A 21,075-nucleotide genomic window follows, 5' to 3' on the forward strand; every position below is an offset into this window, starting at 1 on the left:
AAAGTGTTTCTTATACTCACCAAGGCTGAATTTATTTGATCAAAAATACAGTAAAAACAGAAATATTCTGAAATATTATTACAATTTAAACAGACTGTTGTCTATTTTAAAATGTTTTTTTTTTTTTTATGTATTCCTGTGATGGCAAAGCTGAATTTTCAGCAGCCATTATTCCAGTCTTCAGTGTCACATAATCCTTTAGAAATCAATAAACATTTCTTAATATTTTTATGAAAACCCTGATACTTTTTATTAGGATTATTTGATGAATATAGTGTTAAAAAGAACATTTTTTGAGCTAGAAGTCTTTTTATAACATTATAAATGTCTTTACTCTAACTTTTCAATTTAATGAATCCCTGCTGAATAAAAGTATTAATTTCTTCAAAACAAAAAAATCTTTAAAATTTTGAACTTTAGTTTATAAAATTACTGAATTGTTGAGGATAAAATAATAAGTTAAGGATCATGTTAGAACCATAAGCTAAAAATATGTGATACATTTTTATTGATTGATTGATTGATTGTGGCACAAATACAATCAGGATCTTAGGGCATTTTTAGACCTGTAGATCATTTCCTTCGAAACAGGGACTTCATTTGTTACAATGTTGCATTTTCTTCTTGGTTCGGTTCATTTTCACAAGGCAACATTTCAAAGGGTATCAAAATTTGTTTATGCAAGTCACATGTGAGTAAAACTATCCCCTTATTGGTCAGTTTCATCTGTGTCATCCATCAAGATGGATTGACAAGTTCACTCTGCGGGCTTATTGTGCGGGCTTTATCTGTAGCTGTCGAGACACGCAAACACTTATACGAATGTAGCTGTCATTCCCACTATATATATATGTATATATATATATATATATATACACACATTTATGTACCTCCTACAGGCGATCTCAGAGCATGTAGGAGGCCGTATTCATATATGCCTAAATGAACCGAACTAAGGGAGAAAACGCACCAGATTCCGAAACAAATGCTCCAAACGCAGCCAGGTGTGAAAACGCCCTTAAGCAGGGTGATGACATCAAACTGAAACAAATACATAAAATTAAATGAAATAAAACTAAAATTAAATGTGTAGGACTTAATAATAGCTAAAACAGTATAATTAATAGTATTTAAATAAACATTTCAATATATATATATATATATTTCAAATGTAGAACAGGGACTTCAGGGATTCTACTGTGTGATAACACAAATTAATGTGAATCAGATCAGTCTGAACTGATTTTTAGAAACTGTCAGAATGAATCAATTGATTCACTTAAATGAATCTCCTCTCCTCTCTCTGTTAAATGTCCAATTAAATGTCCTACCAAGAACAAGTGATATGGAAGACAGCAGGACTGAACCGCTCAGCATACTCACCGTTGAGATAGGGCGTGTCACAGAGCACCAGGAAGTCCACTATTGGATAGTCCATCTCTAACACCGTGATGGCTTTGCCATGCATGATGGTTAGGGTGGGTCTCCGTCCTGCCTTATCATACGAAAGACCCCCAGAAAAGACTACAAAGGCTTCACTACTGAAAGAAAATAAAAGGAGAGTGTAAATAGAAAACCTCAATTTGTCTGTCTAAAATGATTTCTTTATCATGTCAAGACCCATAGCTTCTATCTTATTGGAAGGAGATTTTCATGCCACACAAAACAACCTTGGTTTGACTTTGAAAGTCCTCTCAATACCTTGACAGGAATGCACTGTTTCAATTTAAAGTCTTTTTCACAAACCCTGAAATATTCAGTCTCTATGCAAATAGGAAGAAACCAAAGGGGGAAAACAACATTACAGCCAAACTAATCTAAAATATCATTAAAACTGAGGCGGCCACTTATGACCACTTCTTTGAACACAGCATAGGGAGGGGGAGACACACACACACACAAACAAGCAATCAAAGATGGAAGTTTCTTCAAATTATGTTTTGCTGCTCATCTTCCAAGAAAAACAGGCTTTATAAAAACAGGCAGTAAACTTTAATTGTTTTGTGACAAGATAAAACAGCAGTAATGTTCTCGAGTGGGACTTGGGCACATCTGTCTCAAGCAATTAGAAGGATTAAATTCATCCACAACACTCAAAACTGCTTTTCCCATAATTCATTTGCTGTATATTATGGTGCATTCCATTTATCCCCAGAGGAGGGAAATTCCTAGCCTCCAGTAGGAACAGTTGGAACGACCCCCTCAAGTCAAAGTCCCCTCAAGGAAACTCTGGGGAATCCAATATGACTGCTCACCACATCAACCGTAGTGAAACAGTAGTAATATATTGCTTATTTGCATTTCTGTTTGTCTGTCTCAAACTCAGTGGTGCACACAGTACTATCCTATTTATGGACATGATACTTCAGCATTATCTGTTCAAAATACCACTTTTTTATGTGTTTGTATTCTGAAAGAGCAAGCACAACAAAGCCTGGACGCGTCAATCTTAGTTTTCTGACCTGTGTACTGGTATGTGGTCACCTTGGGTGTGACGTCATTCCCAGTCCCGACATCCCTCTTTCAAGGTAAACTGAAAGCAGCATTAGTCTGTTTGGCTTTTTTTATGTGTTCTCTTACCTGTTTCTGGAGGTCTTGTATTCAACCTTGAGAATGGGTTTACATGACTCTTTTCTACCGTCTCTCTGAGTCTTGCCTAAAGAAAAAAAATGGTAAAATGGTAAGTTTTAAATGCCTCACTTTTTCACCTAAACCTTTCTTACGTTTATGTCTAGAACTTTCTGATTAAGAAACCACTTTTCCCAGTGCGAGTGTGTTCATCTTTATATAACCACTGAGCTCAAGGCCAGCACCCCAAACATAGCAGCAAAGATTGAGAGTGAATCACTTATTCCTGTCAAATCAAACTTGAACACACACACACACACACACACACACACACACACACACACACACACACACAGTAAACCCACACACTGAATCATCCTCCATAATGAACACACCTGGTGAGGAGGTGTGTTTGCTGACTACGTCAGAGTCAGATTTCACTAATAGATGGTGAGTCATGGCTGAAGGGATCTTTAACTGTCTGTGTGGGTTTACTTAGCTATACTTTGGGGTCAAAATGTAGCCCCAGAAGTTAGCCAAACCTGACAAAACCTCACTTCTGATACATTTTGAGGACATCCTTATTAGGGAAAACAATTAATGAATCAAAGAAATCTTTCTTTAAAAAAAATATATCTACAAATGCAAAAAGTCTTCTTTGAAAATCTTTCCCCGCCATTGACGGAATTTTCCGGCAATCCATGTTTTCACTGTTATGTGATAGAGGGGCGCTATTACACATCTTCTGAAAGAGTACAGAATCTCTGGATCAAAACACAGGGAAAAAAGAAGCAGAAACAAGCAATAAAACCATTGCTTATGCACGTTGTCTTTGACAAAAATGCGTTTTTCTCATTAGTTGCATGTTCAGATATTCATACAACAAAATATTCAGGGGGCCATAAAATTTTTGTGAAAAATTATCAAAAATGGTGGCTGGCAACTTTTTAAAAAAACTCTGGCAGGGAAAGAGCTCAAGGTTCTTTTGGGTGTGGGTTAGCATTAGTGTGTTGTAAAAGTCAAGTAAAGTCACCTTTATTTATATTGCGCTTTATACAATACAGATTGTTTCAGAGAAGCTTCACAGTAATTCAAAGTCTATGGTATGTCATCATTTAGATAGGTGGGATATAAAAGATGATACACAAGCAACTGAAACCTTAATTGTGAATTGTAAGTATTCAATCATTTTAAATACCATAAAAAAATGATCATATGGTAATTAGGGGGTAATGCTTTTTTATGTGTCCAGGCCTATTAATTAAAAAAAAAAAAAAAAAAAATCCAATTTTTACAGAGCATGACTGGAATACACTTAATTTATAATAATTGTGTTTAAAGAATGTTTTACTTAAAATTAATTTTGACATGTTTGAAAAGTAAAAATTCAAGGATGTGTAACTGTCCTTAAATTTAATGGAGAAAAAAAAAGCTCATTAAAAGGTTTAATTATTTATTTTAAACAACAGTGAACCAGCTTTACACCAGATTATTATTAATATGTGAAAAAAGACCTTTATGTGTGTACCCACCATGAGGGAAGGTGACTTGAAAAGGTTTGGCTGTGTTTCTCATATTCCACATGCTCAGACTGCCGTCCGAATGACTGCACATGAACTGCCGCCCCTCATGATGCCAGCTTACTGAGTGAATGGCCTGGCAGAGAGAAACCAGAAAAGAAGCGAGAAGGACTGCATTAATAAACATTCAAAATTACGCCCAGATCATAATACAACTAATTTGTTTCATTCTGTTAATTTGTGGCATTTGTAAGAGGACAAGAAATAAGGAAAAAAGGAGAAAGAATATGATCACAAAAACATTAATAAACCTTTAAGTACATAGTGTGTGTGTGTTATATATATATATTTTATATACATACATATACATATATACATACACACACACACACACACACATATATATATATATATATATATATATATATATATACATACACACACATACACACACACACACACACTCACATTTCAACACTGATAATAATAATCATTTTAAATGTTTCTTGAACACCAAATATTAATATTAGAATAATTTCTGTAGGATCATGTGAAAATGAAACTGTAGTAATAACTGTTGAAAATTCAGCTTTGCCATCACAGGAATAAATTACATTTTAAAAATGTATTAAAACAGAAAACAGTTATTTTAAGTTCTAAAAATATTTCACAATATTACTGTTTTTACTGTATTTTTATCAAATAAATGCTGCCTTAGTGAGCATAAGAGATTTCTTTCATAATAATAATAATAAAAAAAATTCTTACTGAGGGAAGAAGACAGAGAAGTAACACTAGAAAAGAAGTGAAAAGAGGGAGAAAGAAATGCAGAGATGCCTTCACATGTGTGCATCCTTAATTTGACTCCGGAAATTAGAGAAATCAGAGAACTAAAGACATGACTAATAGTTCCTGCTTGTGAAAGTCTCTCTCTCTCTCTCTCTCTCTCTCTCAGACCTTCATCCATCTAAGAGTCAATAATCCGATATCAGTAATTACTCCACCATCAAAGCAGCCTGATCTCCACTCATCTACTCGCTAATGTCACCACAGTAAAAAATAAGTGAAATGATATTGCCGTCAGATTTATTTGATGTTAGTTGGGACAGGAAGTGTGTATAAAAAGGGGTTTAAAGCGTTTGAGGGTGATGTTTAGTATACTTTAAATGAATGGGATAGAGATTTCTGCACCTTTCCAAATCTATTCCAATTCCTTTCAAGATTAACAAACATCCTTGTGTCTTTCGTCTCATTCCCAGTTTCTCGCTTCTTTCCTCACTCCCTCATTCAAAATGCTTTCTATTAAAAGTACTTTTTTGCACACACGTGTGCATACCAGGCGGGCATCTAAAGCAGCAATTAGAAGACCCCCAGACATTTCCATTTACCCACTCTGACAAACGCTTGCCGCATGACGGTGCCTCAGACTCGCTCCGCAAAGGCAGCACTGACAGATGATCAGAGGGTGCTGTCACCGAATTGAAACCCGCAGTAAAGGGTTGGAAGGAGAAAAGGGCGAGTTTTTGGAAGGTTTTGTGCGTGCCGCTGTGAGCCAAGGGGCGCTGTGATTGAAACATGTTTTGGAAGGATGAATGCGAGCAGCTGGCTGCAGGAGGCAGTTCCCGTTTCAGAAGGAAGATAAAGTTGTGTGCCAAGCAGTGATTATGCTAAACACATCCACACGGCACAAGGAGGGAAATTAAATCAGAAAAGTGACTTGTGCTCAGTGTTGTTGTAAATCAGCAACAGTGTGGGGAAAAAATGAGCAGATGAGCCAAGTGCTTTGTACCAAAAGTAAATTTACTTGGACAATGGAGAGCGAGAGAGACGTCATTTTTTATTTATATAGCCTAGTTGTTTTTTTGTTCTCTCTCCAATTTATTTTTGTGTGTCTTGTTTTTGGCTGAGGGCTGGATTATAACTAGATGATAAATCGGAGCTTGTGGGTCACAGATGTGCACACACACAGAGACTGAGACACAAAGAAAAATATGAATGTAAAAATCAAACATATGTACATACATAAAAACTGTATGTACTGTAAAAACTTTATAAACAAAAACTATATTCGTAAATAGCTATACTATGTTTCTTGTAGAGACCATGACACATGTTTTTCAAGATCCTTTGATGAATAGATAGTTTAAAAGAACAGCATTTATATGAATTTTTTATATATATATAATAAAGCTGAATAACAAATTCAGATTTGCCATCACAGGAATAAATTTACATTTTAAATGCATACCTCAGGTCTTTATCGACTCAGGACGTCACCCTCCTCTTCATTCATTTTCATTCAAAGTTAGACATCAACCTTCTTAGTATTCTTTAATCAATTAATTATAAACAATATAACAAGAAAAAATCATACATTTATAAAAGAATGCCTATTTTCCCATTCATTTTTTGTAAAAACTATATAGGGTCGCTAACAACCCGAGGTGTGTATCAGTATATGTATATTTTTTTCTGCACAACAATATTTGAATCTTTGATGATGGAATAAGTGAAATTCATCTTTATTCCACAAGGTGTCAATGTCTGATACACAATGATGAAGTGACGTTTCGTTCAGACAGAAAATGAAAGGATAGTGTCATCAGCAAAACATGAAATGGCTCAGCGATTTATTGCAGAGCAAGTACTGAACGCAATCAAATTTGAGTGTCACTGTCGCTTGATGATGGATCTGGTGAAGATGTCAGCGATCAACATATCTCAAACATATTCTCAAAGCTATCATTTTCTGAATGTACTGGGAAATGAGCTCTGACGAGGACAGTGATAATGGCATAAAACATCTGCTCAAACTGAACCATTCCAAGCTCCAAAAGGTAACAAAATATACTTTATTTTATTCTTCTGTAATTGTTACTCTAATATTAAGGGAGTTTTATATTATTATTTATATTATTATATATATATTATATATAGCGACAGGTGGAGATCCATCTGTGTTAGATATAGATCCGGGTCGCTAAAGAACCGAATATGTAAGAATGATTGGCGAAACATTCATGCATTTAAGGGTTAAATTGTAATAATATTTCACAATATTAGCATAAGAAACTTCTTTCAAAAACATTTAAAAATCTTACTAACCACAAAATTTTTGAACAGTAGTGATGATATTATTGCGGCAAGCATGGCGGGGCCGAGAGCCATGAGGGGCTGCCGTGAGTAAAGCTGCTGTGAGGGGCTGCCACTTTACTGTCATTTTGTTATTTGTTTATTTTGTGATCAAAGTTTTACATTTAACGTTCGCCGGTTCCCGCCTCCTTCTTCCCTGAAATTTAAATGTTGTTACATTGGTGCCAAAAAACCCAGGAGGAAGAAGGGATGCGCTGTCATCCCCATCCCCGCTGTAGGGAAGTCATGGTGCCATCGAGTTGAATTGTGTAGAATCTGCCGCCAAGGACACTTGAGGTGGTGGAGCTGGAAGGCTAGGCGAGAGGACGGATATACTCGCCTCCATGTAAATACTGTCCACCAAAGCATGGAAGGGCGGCTGCCGTCGGGTCAGAGAAGGTGTCGATGTCAGGGCTTGCATCCAGCCGCCAGCATGGGGAGGAGCAGGTGCCGTAGGAACAGGGCCTCGCTGCTGGATCAGGGGACGGAGGGAGAATAAGGCCGTCCACCTGGAGCATCCAGTGCCACTGTCAGGCATCGCAAAGAAGTTCTAGGTTTTGGGAACCGGACGAAGATTTTTTTCCTCTCTCCCTTCTCTTGTCTCTGTCTCTCCTCATCCTTCCGTCTCCTTTTCTATTACCTCATCTGTTCTTACCCCCAGGTGCTGCGGCCGCCATGACGTGAGAGCGCAGTCTCGAAAGTACCCCCCCAGCCTGCGAGTGGCAATAGGGGTATGTGACAAGCAGGGCGGGGCCGAGAGCCATGGGAACGGAGCGTGGCCAGTGGCGCGAGTGCTAATGAGCATCACCTGCGCACCACACCGGTCTCAAGTCTCATGGAGGAGCTCCAGAAGGATAAAAGGAGGAGTGATGACAGTGCAAGATGAGAGAGGACAAGGCCTGGACTTTATGTTGTGTTTTATATTAAAGCGGCAGTCGTCCATGAGGGGCTGACGCTTTACTTACGCTTTGTTACTTGTTTATTTTGCGATTAAAGTTTTAAGTTTAACGTTCGCCGGTTCCCGCTTCCTTCTTCCCTGAACTTTAAACATTGTTACAATTATAATCTATTATGGAAATTTTGGCAAAAAAAAAAAAAACTTGACACTCACCTCATCATAGTATATCCTGAAGTCAGCCCTTTTGGCCCTCAGGTCCCACATTACTATTGTACCGCTCTCAAAACCTATCAGCAACTGAGAGACACACACAGAAGACAGAGAAAGAGAGAGAGAAAGCAAGAGTCTATAAATCCCAACTGAACGGCAATAAATAGTGGAAACAGAGTGTGTAACAAATGTCAAGAGCCTTTTGGCTGTTTTGGTTTAGAACAGATCAGACACACTGGTGACTGGGCACATTTATTATTTAACTGGACATGATGGAGCAAGCGCTGATCAAAACAGACCCTTACTTCATACTGGGAATCCTTTCTCTGACACAAACATTGGCAGAAAGTGTGTTGGACAAAAACACTGAATTTAAGAAATGGCTCCATTTTAGTTCATGAGTGTGAATTGGAACTGAACTATCCACACCTTACAAGAAGTTGAATTGGAGATTGAATTTTGAAATTTTGGATTTTGGAGTTTGAATTTTGGACCTTGAAAATAGAAATTATCACATTTTAACAGTTCTTCCTTTAATTCAAATTCTGTATCCTATTAATTAGACAATGGACTGTCCTCCACCTCTTATATTTTCTCTGCTACAGCATATGTCTGTTTTGTATCCTTTTCCAAAACCTTATCAGTCCTCCAAGCTTGTCTGTATCAATTCCCACAATGCATCTGATCTTCTGTGACTATAGCAGCATGTAACCACAGCGATCTTCCCAGATTCTTTTCTTGGAAGATGACCTCGCTGTACCCACTCCAAAATGCCATGCCTCCTCCTGGAGATGGCGGATCAGAAAATACCTTAAAAAGGAAGAATTCACCCAGAAATTTCATTTCATCACTCACCTCTATGTCATTCCAACCCTGTATTATGTTCTTCTTGTATTATGCTCTTCTAGGAAACACAAAAGAATGCCCAAGCTGTTCTTTTTCATACAATGAAAAGTGGATGGTGAACTATACTGTAAAGCTCCAAAAGACCTATTGTATGTCTTCAGAAGACTTAAAATATAGTGCATTAGTCTCTTGTCCTCTCATTTTTGTCCTTTTTGGAGCTTGGAAATATAAATCACTACCCACTTTTATTGAACTGCTCAGACTTTCTGTCTAATATTTCCTTTTTTGTTCCACAGAAGAAAGAAAGTCACACAGAGTTGAAAAACAAGTAAGTAGATGATGATAAAATTGTCATTTCTGGATGAACGTTCCTTTACACGATTGTCAATTTGTGTGCATGTGAGAGAGACGTTTAGCATGCGTCCTCAATACAAGATGTTAACACCAGTAGTTGGGGTGAACATCAGGTCACATAACAATTGTATGCGTGCGTGTGTGTGTATCCTGATGAGTGTTAATGAGTCAGAACTGTGTCAACGCATGCAAAGTACCTTTTATAAAGAACTCCAGCAGTCATGCTAAGGAACACTAAAGCATTTTTTCATAATGGGAAGGCTTTGTGCTCACTAGTTCTAAGTTGTTTGAAAAGTTTTGAGCTCTTGATTCAAGAAAAAAATGCATTCCTTACCTTTCCCTCATCTTTTGGACTGTCACTCAGATGAACAACGGGACCTGGATGTGTCTTTGTTGATCTGAGAGGAAGAGAGAGAAAAGAAAAAACGTCTTCAAAAGATAACAGGACGATGGAAATGACACATTCTCTGTGCCTGTGGCTTGTAGATCATGTCTGTTAGCTCTGAGGTCATGATGAAATCACCTCTTGTTCAGGGGTGTTGCATTTAAAAAAAAATAAAAAAACACAGAGACTTGCAATCGCACAAAGCAAATTGTTAAGTTGTTAGCAAAAATATCCTGTTTCAACAGGAAATACATTAAGATCGAAACACATTACATCCGTCATATCTTTCATGGGTTCTTTTGGGAATAATAACACCAAAGTCAATTAACTAATGATCATGGTTTTGCAGAAATCTCTTGCTTTTAGCCATAGCATCCAAAAAACAAAACAAAATTGTCTGCACATTGAAAGACATACAATTAGACCAAGGCAAGGGTCTATCACAAAAATTACTTGAAGGTGAAACACACATGACAACAGATACACATCTCTGTCTGTCTCTGAATTACTACAAGGTGAAAAATGTGCAAAAAAAGTGTCTTAAAAACAGACCAAAGAGCAGACGTGTTAGCTCATGCTTTCTTCAATGCTCATGGAACAAACAGCAACACCACTCTCCTATAGACACAATTACAAATTGTTACCATCTGAGCTCAATCAATAGGTGGTAGGTGATTACAAAAAAAAAAAAAAAAAAAAACATTCAATCCAGTAGGGGTTTTTAACCAGAGCATAAAATTGATGGACAGTTTTTTTGTTTGTTTTTTCCAAACATTAAATTGAACAAAAATGTATTGAAGAAGAAGAACACAACTTTTGTCAAACTATAGGTTACTGGTAAAAGGCAGAAAGTTCTGAAAGTGTTTTCAGCAAAATTGGATACATCAAGGTCTTCTTTTCAGCAGTATTTCACAGGCAAAGAGCGACAGGTCGGAAAATGTGCTCTGACAGCCTCCAGTGAAATGACTTCCCTGGTATTGTGTGAGGATGTGCCAAGTATAAGAGAGATAGAAAAATAGTAAAGTGACGGTCAGAGTGAGATGGACACAAAAGAGTTTTATATACACACACACACAAACACAGACATAATGCCCATTCAGACCGACTGCCAGATGCGGAATGCGACTAAAAAGTGGCCCTGGTCTTTCTGGCACAGAGCGGCCCACCACACCTGATCTGCAACACTCCACACCACAAGTTTTAGCACCACTTATTAACATAAAAATATAATATAACAGGTCTTTCCCAGCTTATCATTAACACGGCGTACTTCTTCTTTATTAGTTCACTTCAGAATTAAAATTTCCAGATAATTTACTCACCCCCATGTCATCCAAGATGTATAAGTCGAAAAGAAATTACGGTTTTTGAGGAAAACATTCCAGGATTTTTGTCCATATAGTGGACTTCACTGGTGTTCAATGGGTGGAAGGTCCAAATTGCAGTTTCAATGCAGCTTCAAAGGGCTCTACACGATCCCAGCCAAGGAATAAGGGACTTGTCTAGCGAAATGATCTGTCATTTTCTAAAAAATAACTTTTACAGTACAGCAGAGACAGACAGAGATGTGTATCTGTTGTCATGTGTGTGCCCTTGCTGCCCTAGGTGAGAAAAGACATATATATATGTGTCTCAAATTTAATATGTGTGAGACATGTTAGTCTCATGGTACAGTTTTCATTTAGCATTCCAAAGTTCAAATCCCAACCTAACATATAACTTTTTTAATAATGCAAGCAAAAGTGCAACTTGAACTTGACAAACACTGATCATCACATATTTTTGTTCTATGAAAAAGAGCAGCTCTGACATTTTTATAATAACTCCATGGGAACTGTGGAGTTTTGGAGTGACATGAGGGTTATAGACGATGACAGAATTTTCAGTATGCCTATAAAGCAAGTGACATGCGGAAGGTGCAAATAGTTGAGCACCTTAGAAAAGCAACTCATTTACTTTTTTCTACAATAATTGTACAGCTTAAGTTTTACGTTTAAGATTAGTCATAGTTAGAAAATTGTCTTAATAGTCTTAATTATCTATGAATTATCAACCCCAAGTGTCTTTCTCCAGAAAACACTAGGGTTCATTAACTGCAACCATTTTATTTTGGGTATGTCCTTGTCAGGTTTGAAAGAAGCATTATTATAATTCATTTAAAAATTGTAAAAATTCTTCAAAATTTGATATGCAGTGTGCACCAGGAAAGATTTCTTAATGATAGCTTAAATGATTAGTTCACTTCAGAATTAAAATTTCCAGATAATTTACTCACCCCCATGTCATCCAAGATGTTCATGTCTTTCTTTCCTCAGTCGAAAAGAAATTAAGGTTTTTGAGGAAAACATTCCATATAGTGGACTTCACTGGGGTACAACGGGTTGAAGGTCAAAATTGCAGTTTCAAAACAGCTTCAAAGGGCTCTACACGATCCCAGCCGAAAATAAGGGTCTTGTCTAGCGAAACAATTGGTCATTTTCTAAAAGAAATAAAAATTTATATACTTTTTAACCACAAATCCTTCTTGCATTGCTCTGCGATGCACCACGCATTTTCTTTTAGAAAATGACCAATTGTTTCGCTAGACAAGACCCTTATTTTCGGCTGGGATCGTGTAGAGCCCTTTGAAGCTGCATTGAAACTGAAATTTGGACCTTCAACCCATTGTACCCCAGTGAAGTCCACTATATGGAGAAAAATCCTGGAATGTTTTCCCTCAAAAACCTTAATTTCTTTTCGACTGAGGAAAGAAAGACATGAACATCTTGGATGACATGAGTGTGAGTAAATTATCTGGAAATTTTAATTCTGAAGTGAACTAATCATTTAAGCTATCATTAAGAAATCTTTCCTGGTGCACATTGCATATAAAATTTTGAAGAATTTTTACAATTTTTAAGTGAATTATAATAATGCTTCTTTCAAACCTGACAAAGACATACCCAAAATAAAATGGTTGCAGTTCATGAACACTAGTGTTTTCTGGAAAAAAAAAAAAAGACACTTGGGGTTGTCTTGTCCCAAAAAAAAGAAGAAGAATTTTTTTTTATTTTATATATATTTTTATATATATATATATATATATATATACATACATACATACATACATATACATATATATATATATATATATTTTTTTTTTTTTGCTTTTCTAAGGTGCTCAACTATTTGCACCTTCCGCATGTCACTTGCTTTATAGGCATACTGAAAATTCTGTCATCGTCTATAACCCTCATGTCTCTCCAAAACTCCACAGTTTCCATGGAGTTATTATAAAAATGTCAGAGCTGCTCTTTTTCATAGAACAAAAATATGTGATGATCAGTGTTTGTCAAGTTCAAGTTGCACTTTTGCTTGCATTATTAAAAAAGTTATATATTAGGTTGGGATTTGAACTTTGGAATGCTAAATGAAAACTGTACCATGAGACTAACATGTCTCACACATATTGAATTTGAGACACATATATATATGTCTTTTCTCGCCTAGGGCAGCAACGGCACACACATGACAACAGATACACATCTCTGTCTGTCTCTGCTGTACTGTAAAAGTTATTGGACTAGTCATTACAGAGATGAAAGCCAAAGTATCCATTAATGCTTCCAGCCATAAGTTTGTTTCCATAGCAACAAAGAAACTCATTTAGTCAACTAATCAATCATTGTGCAAAAGAAAATAAATATGAAGAAGAGTATATAAAACCCCATGTGTATTTGTGTACACTAACCAGTCTGTAATTCAATGATATATTTGTTGTTGTAAAATGGTTTAAGCGGTTAATCTATTAATCCATTTGACTGTGTTAGATTAAAAATGAATATTAAAGGGTTAGTTCACCCAAAAATGAAAATTGTATCATTAATTACTCACCCTCATGTCGTTCCACACCTGTATGACCTTCGTTGATCTTCGGAACACAAATTAAGATATTTTTGATCAAATCTGATGGCTCAGTGAGGCCTCCATAGACAGCAATAACACTCCCTTTTTCAATGCAAAACAGTTCATGTTACTACAGTGTTTCAACCTTAATATTATAAAGCGACGAGAATACTTTTTTTGTGCCAAAAATAAGAAAATAGCGACTTTATTCCACAATATCCAGTGAAAGGCGATTTGAAAACACTGCTTCATGAAGCTTTGATTCTTTACGAATCACAGGTTTTGAATCAGTGATTCGGTGCGCGTATCAAACTGCCAAAGTCACGTGAACTATTGAAGTTTCAAAACACTTATGACGTAACGAAGTTTTGTTTACTGAAATCTGAACCACTGATTCGAAACAAATGATTCGTAAAGATTTGAAGCTTCCTGAAGCAGTGTTTTGAAATCGCCCTTCACTCGATATTGTGGAATAAAGTTGCTATTTTGTTATTATTGGCACACAAAAAGTATTCTCGTCACTTTATAATATTAAGGTTGAAACACTGTAGTAACATAAACTGTTTTAAATATGTTTTTAGTAGCTTTCTGGGCATTGAAAAAGGAAGTGTTATTGCTGTCTATGGAGGCCTCACTGAGCCATCGGATTTGATCAAAAATATCTTAATTTGTGTTCCGAAGATCAACGAAGGTCTTACGGATGTGGGATGACATGAGGGTGAGTAATAAATGACATAATTTTCATTTTTGGGTGAACTAACCCTTTAAGTAGATAAATGAACCTACATTCTCTTTCTCACTTGTAGCACTTGTAGTCATGTTAGTTGGTTTCCCCATGAGAAACAGTCATCACATGTCCCCTGCAGAATGCTGAGGATACTTTTGTCAACTCATCATTCTTGAATCAATGCTGCTGAGGCTGCAGGAGATGCAGTTGCCATGAGCAAAATAAGGTAACAAGAGGACAAGTGCACAAGCTATTACGTGACCTAAATTTTATGCCCAGTCTACTCTTGCAATGTACACTCAGACCAAGAAGGTTTATATAACTTTGCTATCGGATAGCATTCCCATTCATCTAAATGGCAGTTCCAAGCTCCTCACTAGCAATTATTCTTAGATGTTCTGTCAAAGGCAGGAGACAGGAAAATATCCAAGACCAACATAAATCCAGCTTCCAAAAAAATTCAAAGGACTTCAAAGGAGAAAGAGGCTTTTTGCCCCCTTGATATGGCATTAACTAGCAGGTGCTAAATGGACCATACAGTACTAACCAGCCAAACTATGACCCAGTGGCTCAAACATCCCCAGGTTAAATGCACCATGAAATCCCTAGGTTAAATGCACTAAAAGAAGTACCAAGCTTGTCAATTTATTTCTTAGAAAAAAAATCAGCTGTTTGGGCTCAAAGCAAAACAAAGTCTGGTAAGATCTTTAGAAGTGCTATACTTTCATGTCGAAAGCAAAAATGCTGCTGTGATTCTTCATTAATTATCTGACTTTGCAGCTCTTTTCAGAAAAAAAAACATCCACAAGATTTTGTCATTTAAAGACCATGATTCTTCAGATTAAAATTAAGCAGTGAAGAGGAAGCATTCAGAAAAGAATTTTATGGTTTTAGTGCATATATCAAATGAGGTGATTCTGTAAGGTTACAGCACATCTAATCTACAAGACAGCTTTTCTGTGTTGTTTTATTACATCGCCTTACAGCCTCAGAACAAAAACACATACCTCCGCAAATACCTCATCCACTCCAGTAGTCCTTTATCTTTAGCCTGAAGTCCCTTTGTCTACTGCTTGTTTCTCACACAGGCTGCTTCGATCCGCACCACTTCTCATAATCGACTGACCTTCAACTTCACCAGACCACGACCTGTCCATCACACTAACTCCATTTCTGCAATGACTCTTTTCTTGACTCTAGGATTAAGCAGTGCTATTATTTATTTTTCTTGTGAAGCCTCCTTCTCCTCATTCTTTATTTTATACCAGTAAGGTAAATACAATTAAGCTTTTTAAAAGGGAAATATCTATTTGAAAAAACAAAAAAACAAAAATAGAGAAAATGAACTGTCTGAACGAACCAATTCACTCTGACTTCGGTGGTGTAGCTATTGCATTTACCAGTATGGCCTACTGGGCCATGCTAACGGGTTAAACCCTGACCCATTAGGAAGATGTGAGCAAAATCAAGTAGTTTTGAGTCAGCCAGTGAGACATCGCCTAGAGAGAAGGGAGCGCGACCTTTGGAGAGTGTTTTGACCGCTAGCAGTGTCAAGAAATGATGAAATAGAGTGATTATATTACAGAAAGACAAAGGCAGAAAGGATAAAGGACAGATATATCATCCCTAAACGAGTCTCTGTCTTGCTGGGCTTCAAATCTAATTTCAGTCTGATGGAATGTCCAGCACAGTGTTGATTCTCTTTTCAGTTGTCTCTGCTATCTCTATGCGGCCTGTTATTGTGATCCAACACACTGATGTTCATCGTAAGATTTCCATAATGTACTCCTCATCCTCTGTTCATCTCTATCTAGAAGAACACAGCAGGCCATTCCCTCTCTAAGCAATTATATCTTTGTAAAATATCCTTTTTTTTTATTTCCTTCTGTCCACTGAATATGGTAATATGATTACATGACTAATTTGATAGTCCACGGGATGCAAACTCAGATCACGGTTCTCCCACGATTCTGAAAACAAAAGATTAGATAACTAAACAAAATAACATGTAATAGATACAATCTTTATTGGAAGTGTAACATTAGTTTCAAAGGGCATTTACTCATTTTGATCGCTGCCGCAACATCAGCGTTTATATCTGGCCAGGGTCTGCTAAAATTTACCAGATGTACTTCATCGTTTCTAGGTGGTTGTTACATTATTATGTTTCTTGGGTCTGCACTATTCCCTTCAAAGCAAACAAACCAGTGCACCTTTATTTGTTGCTGCTCAATTCGGCTATATTTAATATTCATATTGACTCATGAGTTGAGTATGTGCACTAAATCTGCACAGATTACATAAACTTCGTCAGCAAATTGAGTGAACATAATTTGTGAAACATAACCCGCCAAATTGCCTAGTGATTTGACATTGTTACCCTCCACAGTTGATTTTTATCCACATCTTGTGTGTGTAAAAGCCAACTGTTTAATTATGTTGTGGTTATTATGACATTATAATATAGTAGAGCTCAACTAAAATTGTATTTGTGGGCAAAATGGTAATATTAGCATTATACAAGTTGTATATGGAATAAAAAATATGTTTGATTCGGTGGAAATAACGCTAACAATGTTAAATCAAAACAAGTCACCCATTTCAGGCTAATTAACAGTCCCAAGCTTTACATATTGATACTTATGCCAATTAAATTAAGGTTATCATAACACTACTTTACGATATTCTTACGTTAAGGCATGCGGGCAGACCTAGTGGAGATGGCTCTCTTCAGTTGTGCATTCACTCTTCCCAGTAGCGTTGCACAAATGCACATGCAAAGCCAGGAGGAGGTTGTTTTTTTTTTTTTTGGAAAACTGAGAAGGCATGATTATCATGATTTCATTAATCGTGACCCTATCCAAAGACTGTCCTCTCAGTTGTTGTTTAACTGATTTTGGGATATTGAAAATTGCCAAAACGAATTAATATTCATACGCTTGCATTGACGAGCATTTTGCATTTCATTACAATCAGCACATCCCCACCTCCGAACGGTCTTCTCCACAAAGTGACGGCTAAACTTCTCTCTACATGTCTAACTCTCCGAGCAAGCAGACAGACAGTCGCCATATAAGAAACTGTGTGTGTGTGTGTGTGTGTGTGTGTGTAAAGTGGGCCATAGCCTGACAGTAAAAGAGCACAGGATATGTGTGAGTGTGTGCATGTTTACAAAGGACAGAAAAGTAAATTGAGAACAGGAGGTCCCTGCTTATCAGCTGAAAAAGAAAATCAAGCCTCTTCTCCCTCACCGTTATCTTCCCTCACTACCTGTGTGATCGCATAAGCCTTAGGCAACAACGCACAGAGATGCATATGCAACAGCTCATGGTGCAGATCAGAGCCGCGGTCTAGAGCAGGGCTGTCTTTCGCATCCTATTTGGTCATCAAATCCCAAAACACTCATTTATTGTTAACTCATCGTTTGAAAGCAAACGTGAGGAGCATGCTAATGCTAGCTCACTAGCTGTGAGCTCTCTCTCTCTGTTTGAGTCCAACTTCAAAGGCTATGATAAGAGTCACAGAAGTGCTTTCAGTGCTTGCAATGGTTGCCGTGGCAATGGTGGAAGCAATCTCATTCAGGATAATAGCTTTGAATATTATGGTGAAGAACCGGAAATTGGTTGGTTGCAATTTGGTAAGCGTGATTTGAAAAGCTTGAGGGTACCAAAGGGTATTTTCTGCTGGATAGAAGTGTGTTTGTACAGCTTTTTTATACAAACAAGATTTGTGCTCTTGTGCATCTGATTGTTCTGTCTATCTATCTATCTATCTATAGGACTGTTTAAACTGATAAATGAATCAATCAATCAATCAATCTATCTATCTATCTATCTGTCAGTCCGTCCGTGCATCCATCCATCCATCCATCCGTCTGTCTGTCTATTTGTAGGAAGATTAAATACATTGGTAAAATCATACTTTAAAAATCAAAATTTTTCTGTTATAATAGCTTCATGAGGGTTGACAAACCTAGTTAGCATCAGAACGCAAGGAAATTCTGGGAAATTAAAACCATTAAAAGCTTTAATAGGCTTGAGAGGCACTGACGCGTGTCTGAAATATCCCGAGAATCATTAGAAGCGAAGTTATGTAAAAACATCAGTCTTGTATAAAAAGATTTGAATATCGTAACAGACAATCCACATTTTAAAACGTGCAGCAAGACCTAGAACATGAAATTTTTCTATGGCATTTCCAAAGATGTTGAAACAGTCTAAAACAGATTACTTGGAAATGTAGGCGTGACGTTAGCTTACTGCTGCGAGGCAGATCCACGGAGTACTGATTATGTTTAGGATCAGGGTTCCCAGCATGCACAGCAAGCCCTTTAGATATCTTCAGAACAGGCACAGAGGTTTAAGATAAACTGTGCAGAATCAAGACAAGCGCACACCACATGCAGTGATGTTCCTTATGGTTTGAAGAGCTGCACATTTGAAGGGTGTCACACAAAAAACAGATGAAAAAACAAATCTGATGGAGCGAGCACTGCAGGCTGAAGGCAACTGATTTCAGTGTAGCACAGCGTGGAATTGTTGGAGGTTGTGAGGTTACAGGATCTCAGTTAATCCCTCACACCCAGTTGAATTCCTCTCTAGTTTTCATCTCCCTCACTTATTCATGTTTGAGACAAGAGGAAGAAAAACAAATCTCTGGATTCTCTTCCATCCTTGTACTTGATTTCCTTCAGAGAACGCCTGCTGTCGGCGCACAGGGGCCATGTTTATATTCATATTTATTTATTGAAATGAACTTCACTTTGCCTCTGTAAAGGGGAATTCTCTCAATACCACAAGTGTGCATGCATTCATCTTCACCTATTCTCAAACACCATTGGAAAACAAAGGCTGCTTTCTTGTTTAAAAACTGACAAGTTTATAGAACACACAAATATAGTCATGAAAGCCATGGCAGAAAGCACCATGTACGAACATCTGGGCAATTGACATGCATTCCACAAAACAATGATGTGTGTCATGGTACAGTCATGGTCAGAATTATTGGCACCCTTAGTAATTATGATCAAAGATGGCTGTGGAAATAAATCTGCAATGTTAATGCTTTTGATCTTTCATTAAAAAAAAAAAAAAAAAAAAAAAAAAAACCTTTCATTGAAAGTCGAGAGAAAAATCACATTGAAATGTTTTTCTCCAAAACATTGTGGCCACAATTATTGCCACCCCCTAGAAATTCTTTTGAGTAAAATATCTGTGATAATATCTCGATCATCCTAACAGATAATTGGGGGGGGAGGAGACGACTATCGAGTCCCTGCCAACTCTACAGAAACGAATATGAGTGGAGCAAGGAGTACAGAGTTCTTTCATTCGCAGTCAACCTTGTTTTTATTGTAAGGTGAACTCAACAAGGCATTTAATTCCTTTAAAGGAACAAAGGTTAAATAATTTGTTACAGTTAGTTTTTGCAATTGGTGTGGATGACATGCTGCGGCATACACAGTACAGTATTATTAAATAGCCTACAATATAATATGAAGTGTTTTTTCCCTGAAACATTTAATTTCATTACCTACACGAGAGAGACCCAGGGCACACGAAAGACTTGCTGAAAAAGATCCAGCGCATCCAATAGGCAAAAAAAAAAACTTCTGTTCTTAATTTGTTGTTGCGTTGTACTATTGCTATGCAAACCTGTAATAAATAAATACTGTCCTGAGACTTTATGTAAATCTTGGCCAACATCGGTTAAGAGCAAATATTTACAATGTTATCATTAAGTATCAGGCTAAAGTTTGTGAACAAGCTATGTTGGCTTGAGAAGCCTGTTCTGTTTCTTGAAAACATGAGAGATTTGGCAAAAGCTTGAGCTGACAGTAAAGTAGCTTGAGATAGGACACAGATGTAAATTTAATACACAAACAATATCTGTAAAACTTGTAACAACCTCTTTTTTAAAGGGTGAAATTTAAATATTATTACTGAGTTAGAACTCTATTCTTATTTAAATTAAAAGTACTCTAATTAGATCACCGCAGGTAAAACCACACATGGCACCTCACTACATGGTAAAAAGTAAAAATATTGTTTCTATATCTAGAGTGGCTTTTTGGTATTTAGTCTATAAACACATTTAATATAAATACGAATGCACAAAACTGCAAGTTTATGAAAAAAATACTCTGTAATTTGGCCTTCATTACTCATTTAATACATGTCTACATTAAAAATTAAATAAAATGAGATATTAACCTACATTTCTGACAAAATACCATTGTTACAGTTAGTGTTTACCACAGTAAATTCATAATAAATGTTAAATTGTTGGTTGAAAAGTATTCTAACTGGATCGGCTCAATGTTTCTCCTGATTTGAACGTTAGTGTTATTGATTAAGTCAGCGCTGTTTCAACTGACTTTAAACTGTATTAAATTACAGAGAGATTTTCAGCTTGTACCGGAGACCTCTACGCCGAACTCGAACACTTCTCATTGGCTGTTTACTGGTCGTGTGATCGAGACACTCAGCAAGTAAACACATTTGTGAGCTTGTGAGTCGCACCCTGCGCAGTGCGCACAAGGAGCGCTGCT

The 21,075-nt window shown here is 36.9% G+C and overlaps 1 protein-coding gene across 12 annotated transcripts in view; it reads right to left on the reverse strand.

The window, feature by feature from the left end:
• The window catches only part of stxbp5l (syntaxin binding protein 5L), a 149,163-nt gene that overhangs the window by 43,305 nt on the left and 84,783 nt on the right, over nt 1–21,075 (reverse strand). For 8 of the 12 annotated variants that reach the window (XM_051906184.1, XM_051906187.1, XM_051906183.1 and 5 more), the window contains exons 6-10: nt 9,863–9,926; nt 8,332–8,415; nt 4,101–4,224; nt 2,581–2,656; nt 1,384–1,541 (exon numbers count right to left, since the gene is read on the reverse strand). In XM_051906184.1, the coding sequence (XP_051762144.1) occupies nt 1,384–1,541; nt 2,581–2,656; nt 4,101–4,224; nt 8,332–8,415; nt 9,863–9,926 (506 nt within the window). The remainder of the gene's footprint in view (nt 1–1,383; nt 1,542–2,580; nt 2,657–4,100; nt 4,225–8,331; nt 8,416–9,862; nt 9,927–21,075) is intronic. The other 4 variants (XM_051906182.1, XM_051906185.1, XM_051906192.1 and 1 more) reach the window with 1 other exon arrangement.

Source organism: Ctenopharyngodon idella, chromosome 9 (genome assembly GCF_019924925.1).
Source record: "Ctenopharyngodon idella isolate HZGC_01 chromosome 9, HZGC01, whole genome shotgun sequence".
NCBI classification, from domain to species: domain Eukaryota; kingdom Metazoa; phylum Chordata; class Actinopteri; order Cypriniformes; family Xenocyprididae; genus Ctenopharyngodon; species Ctenopharyngodon idella.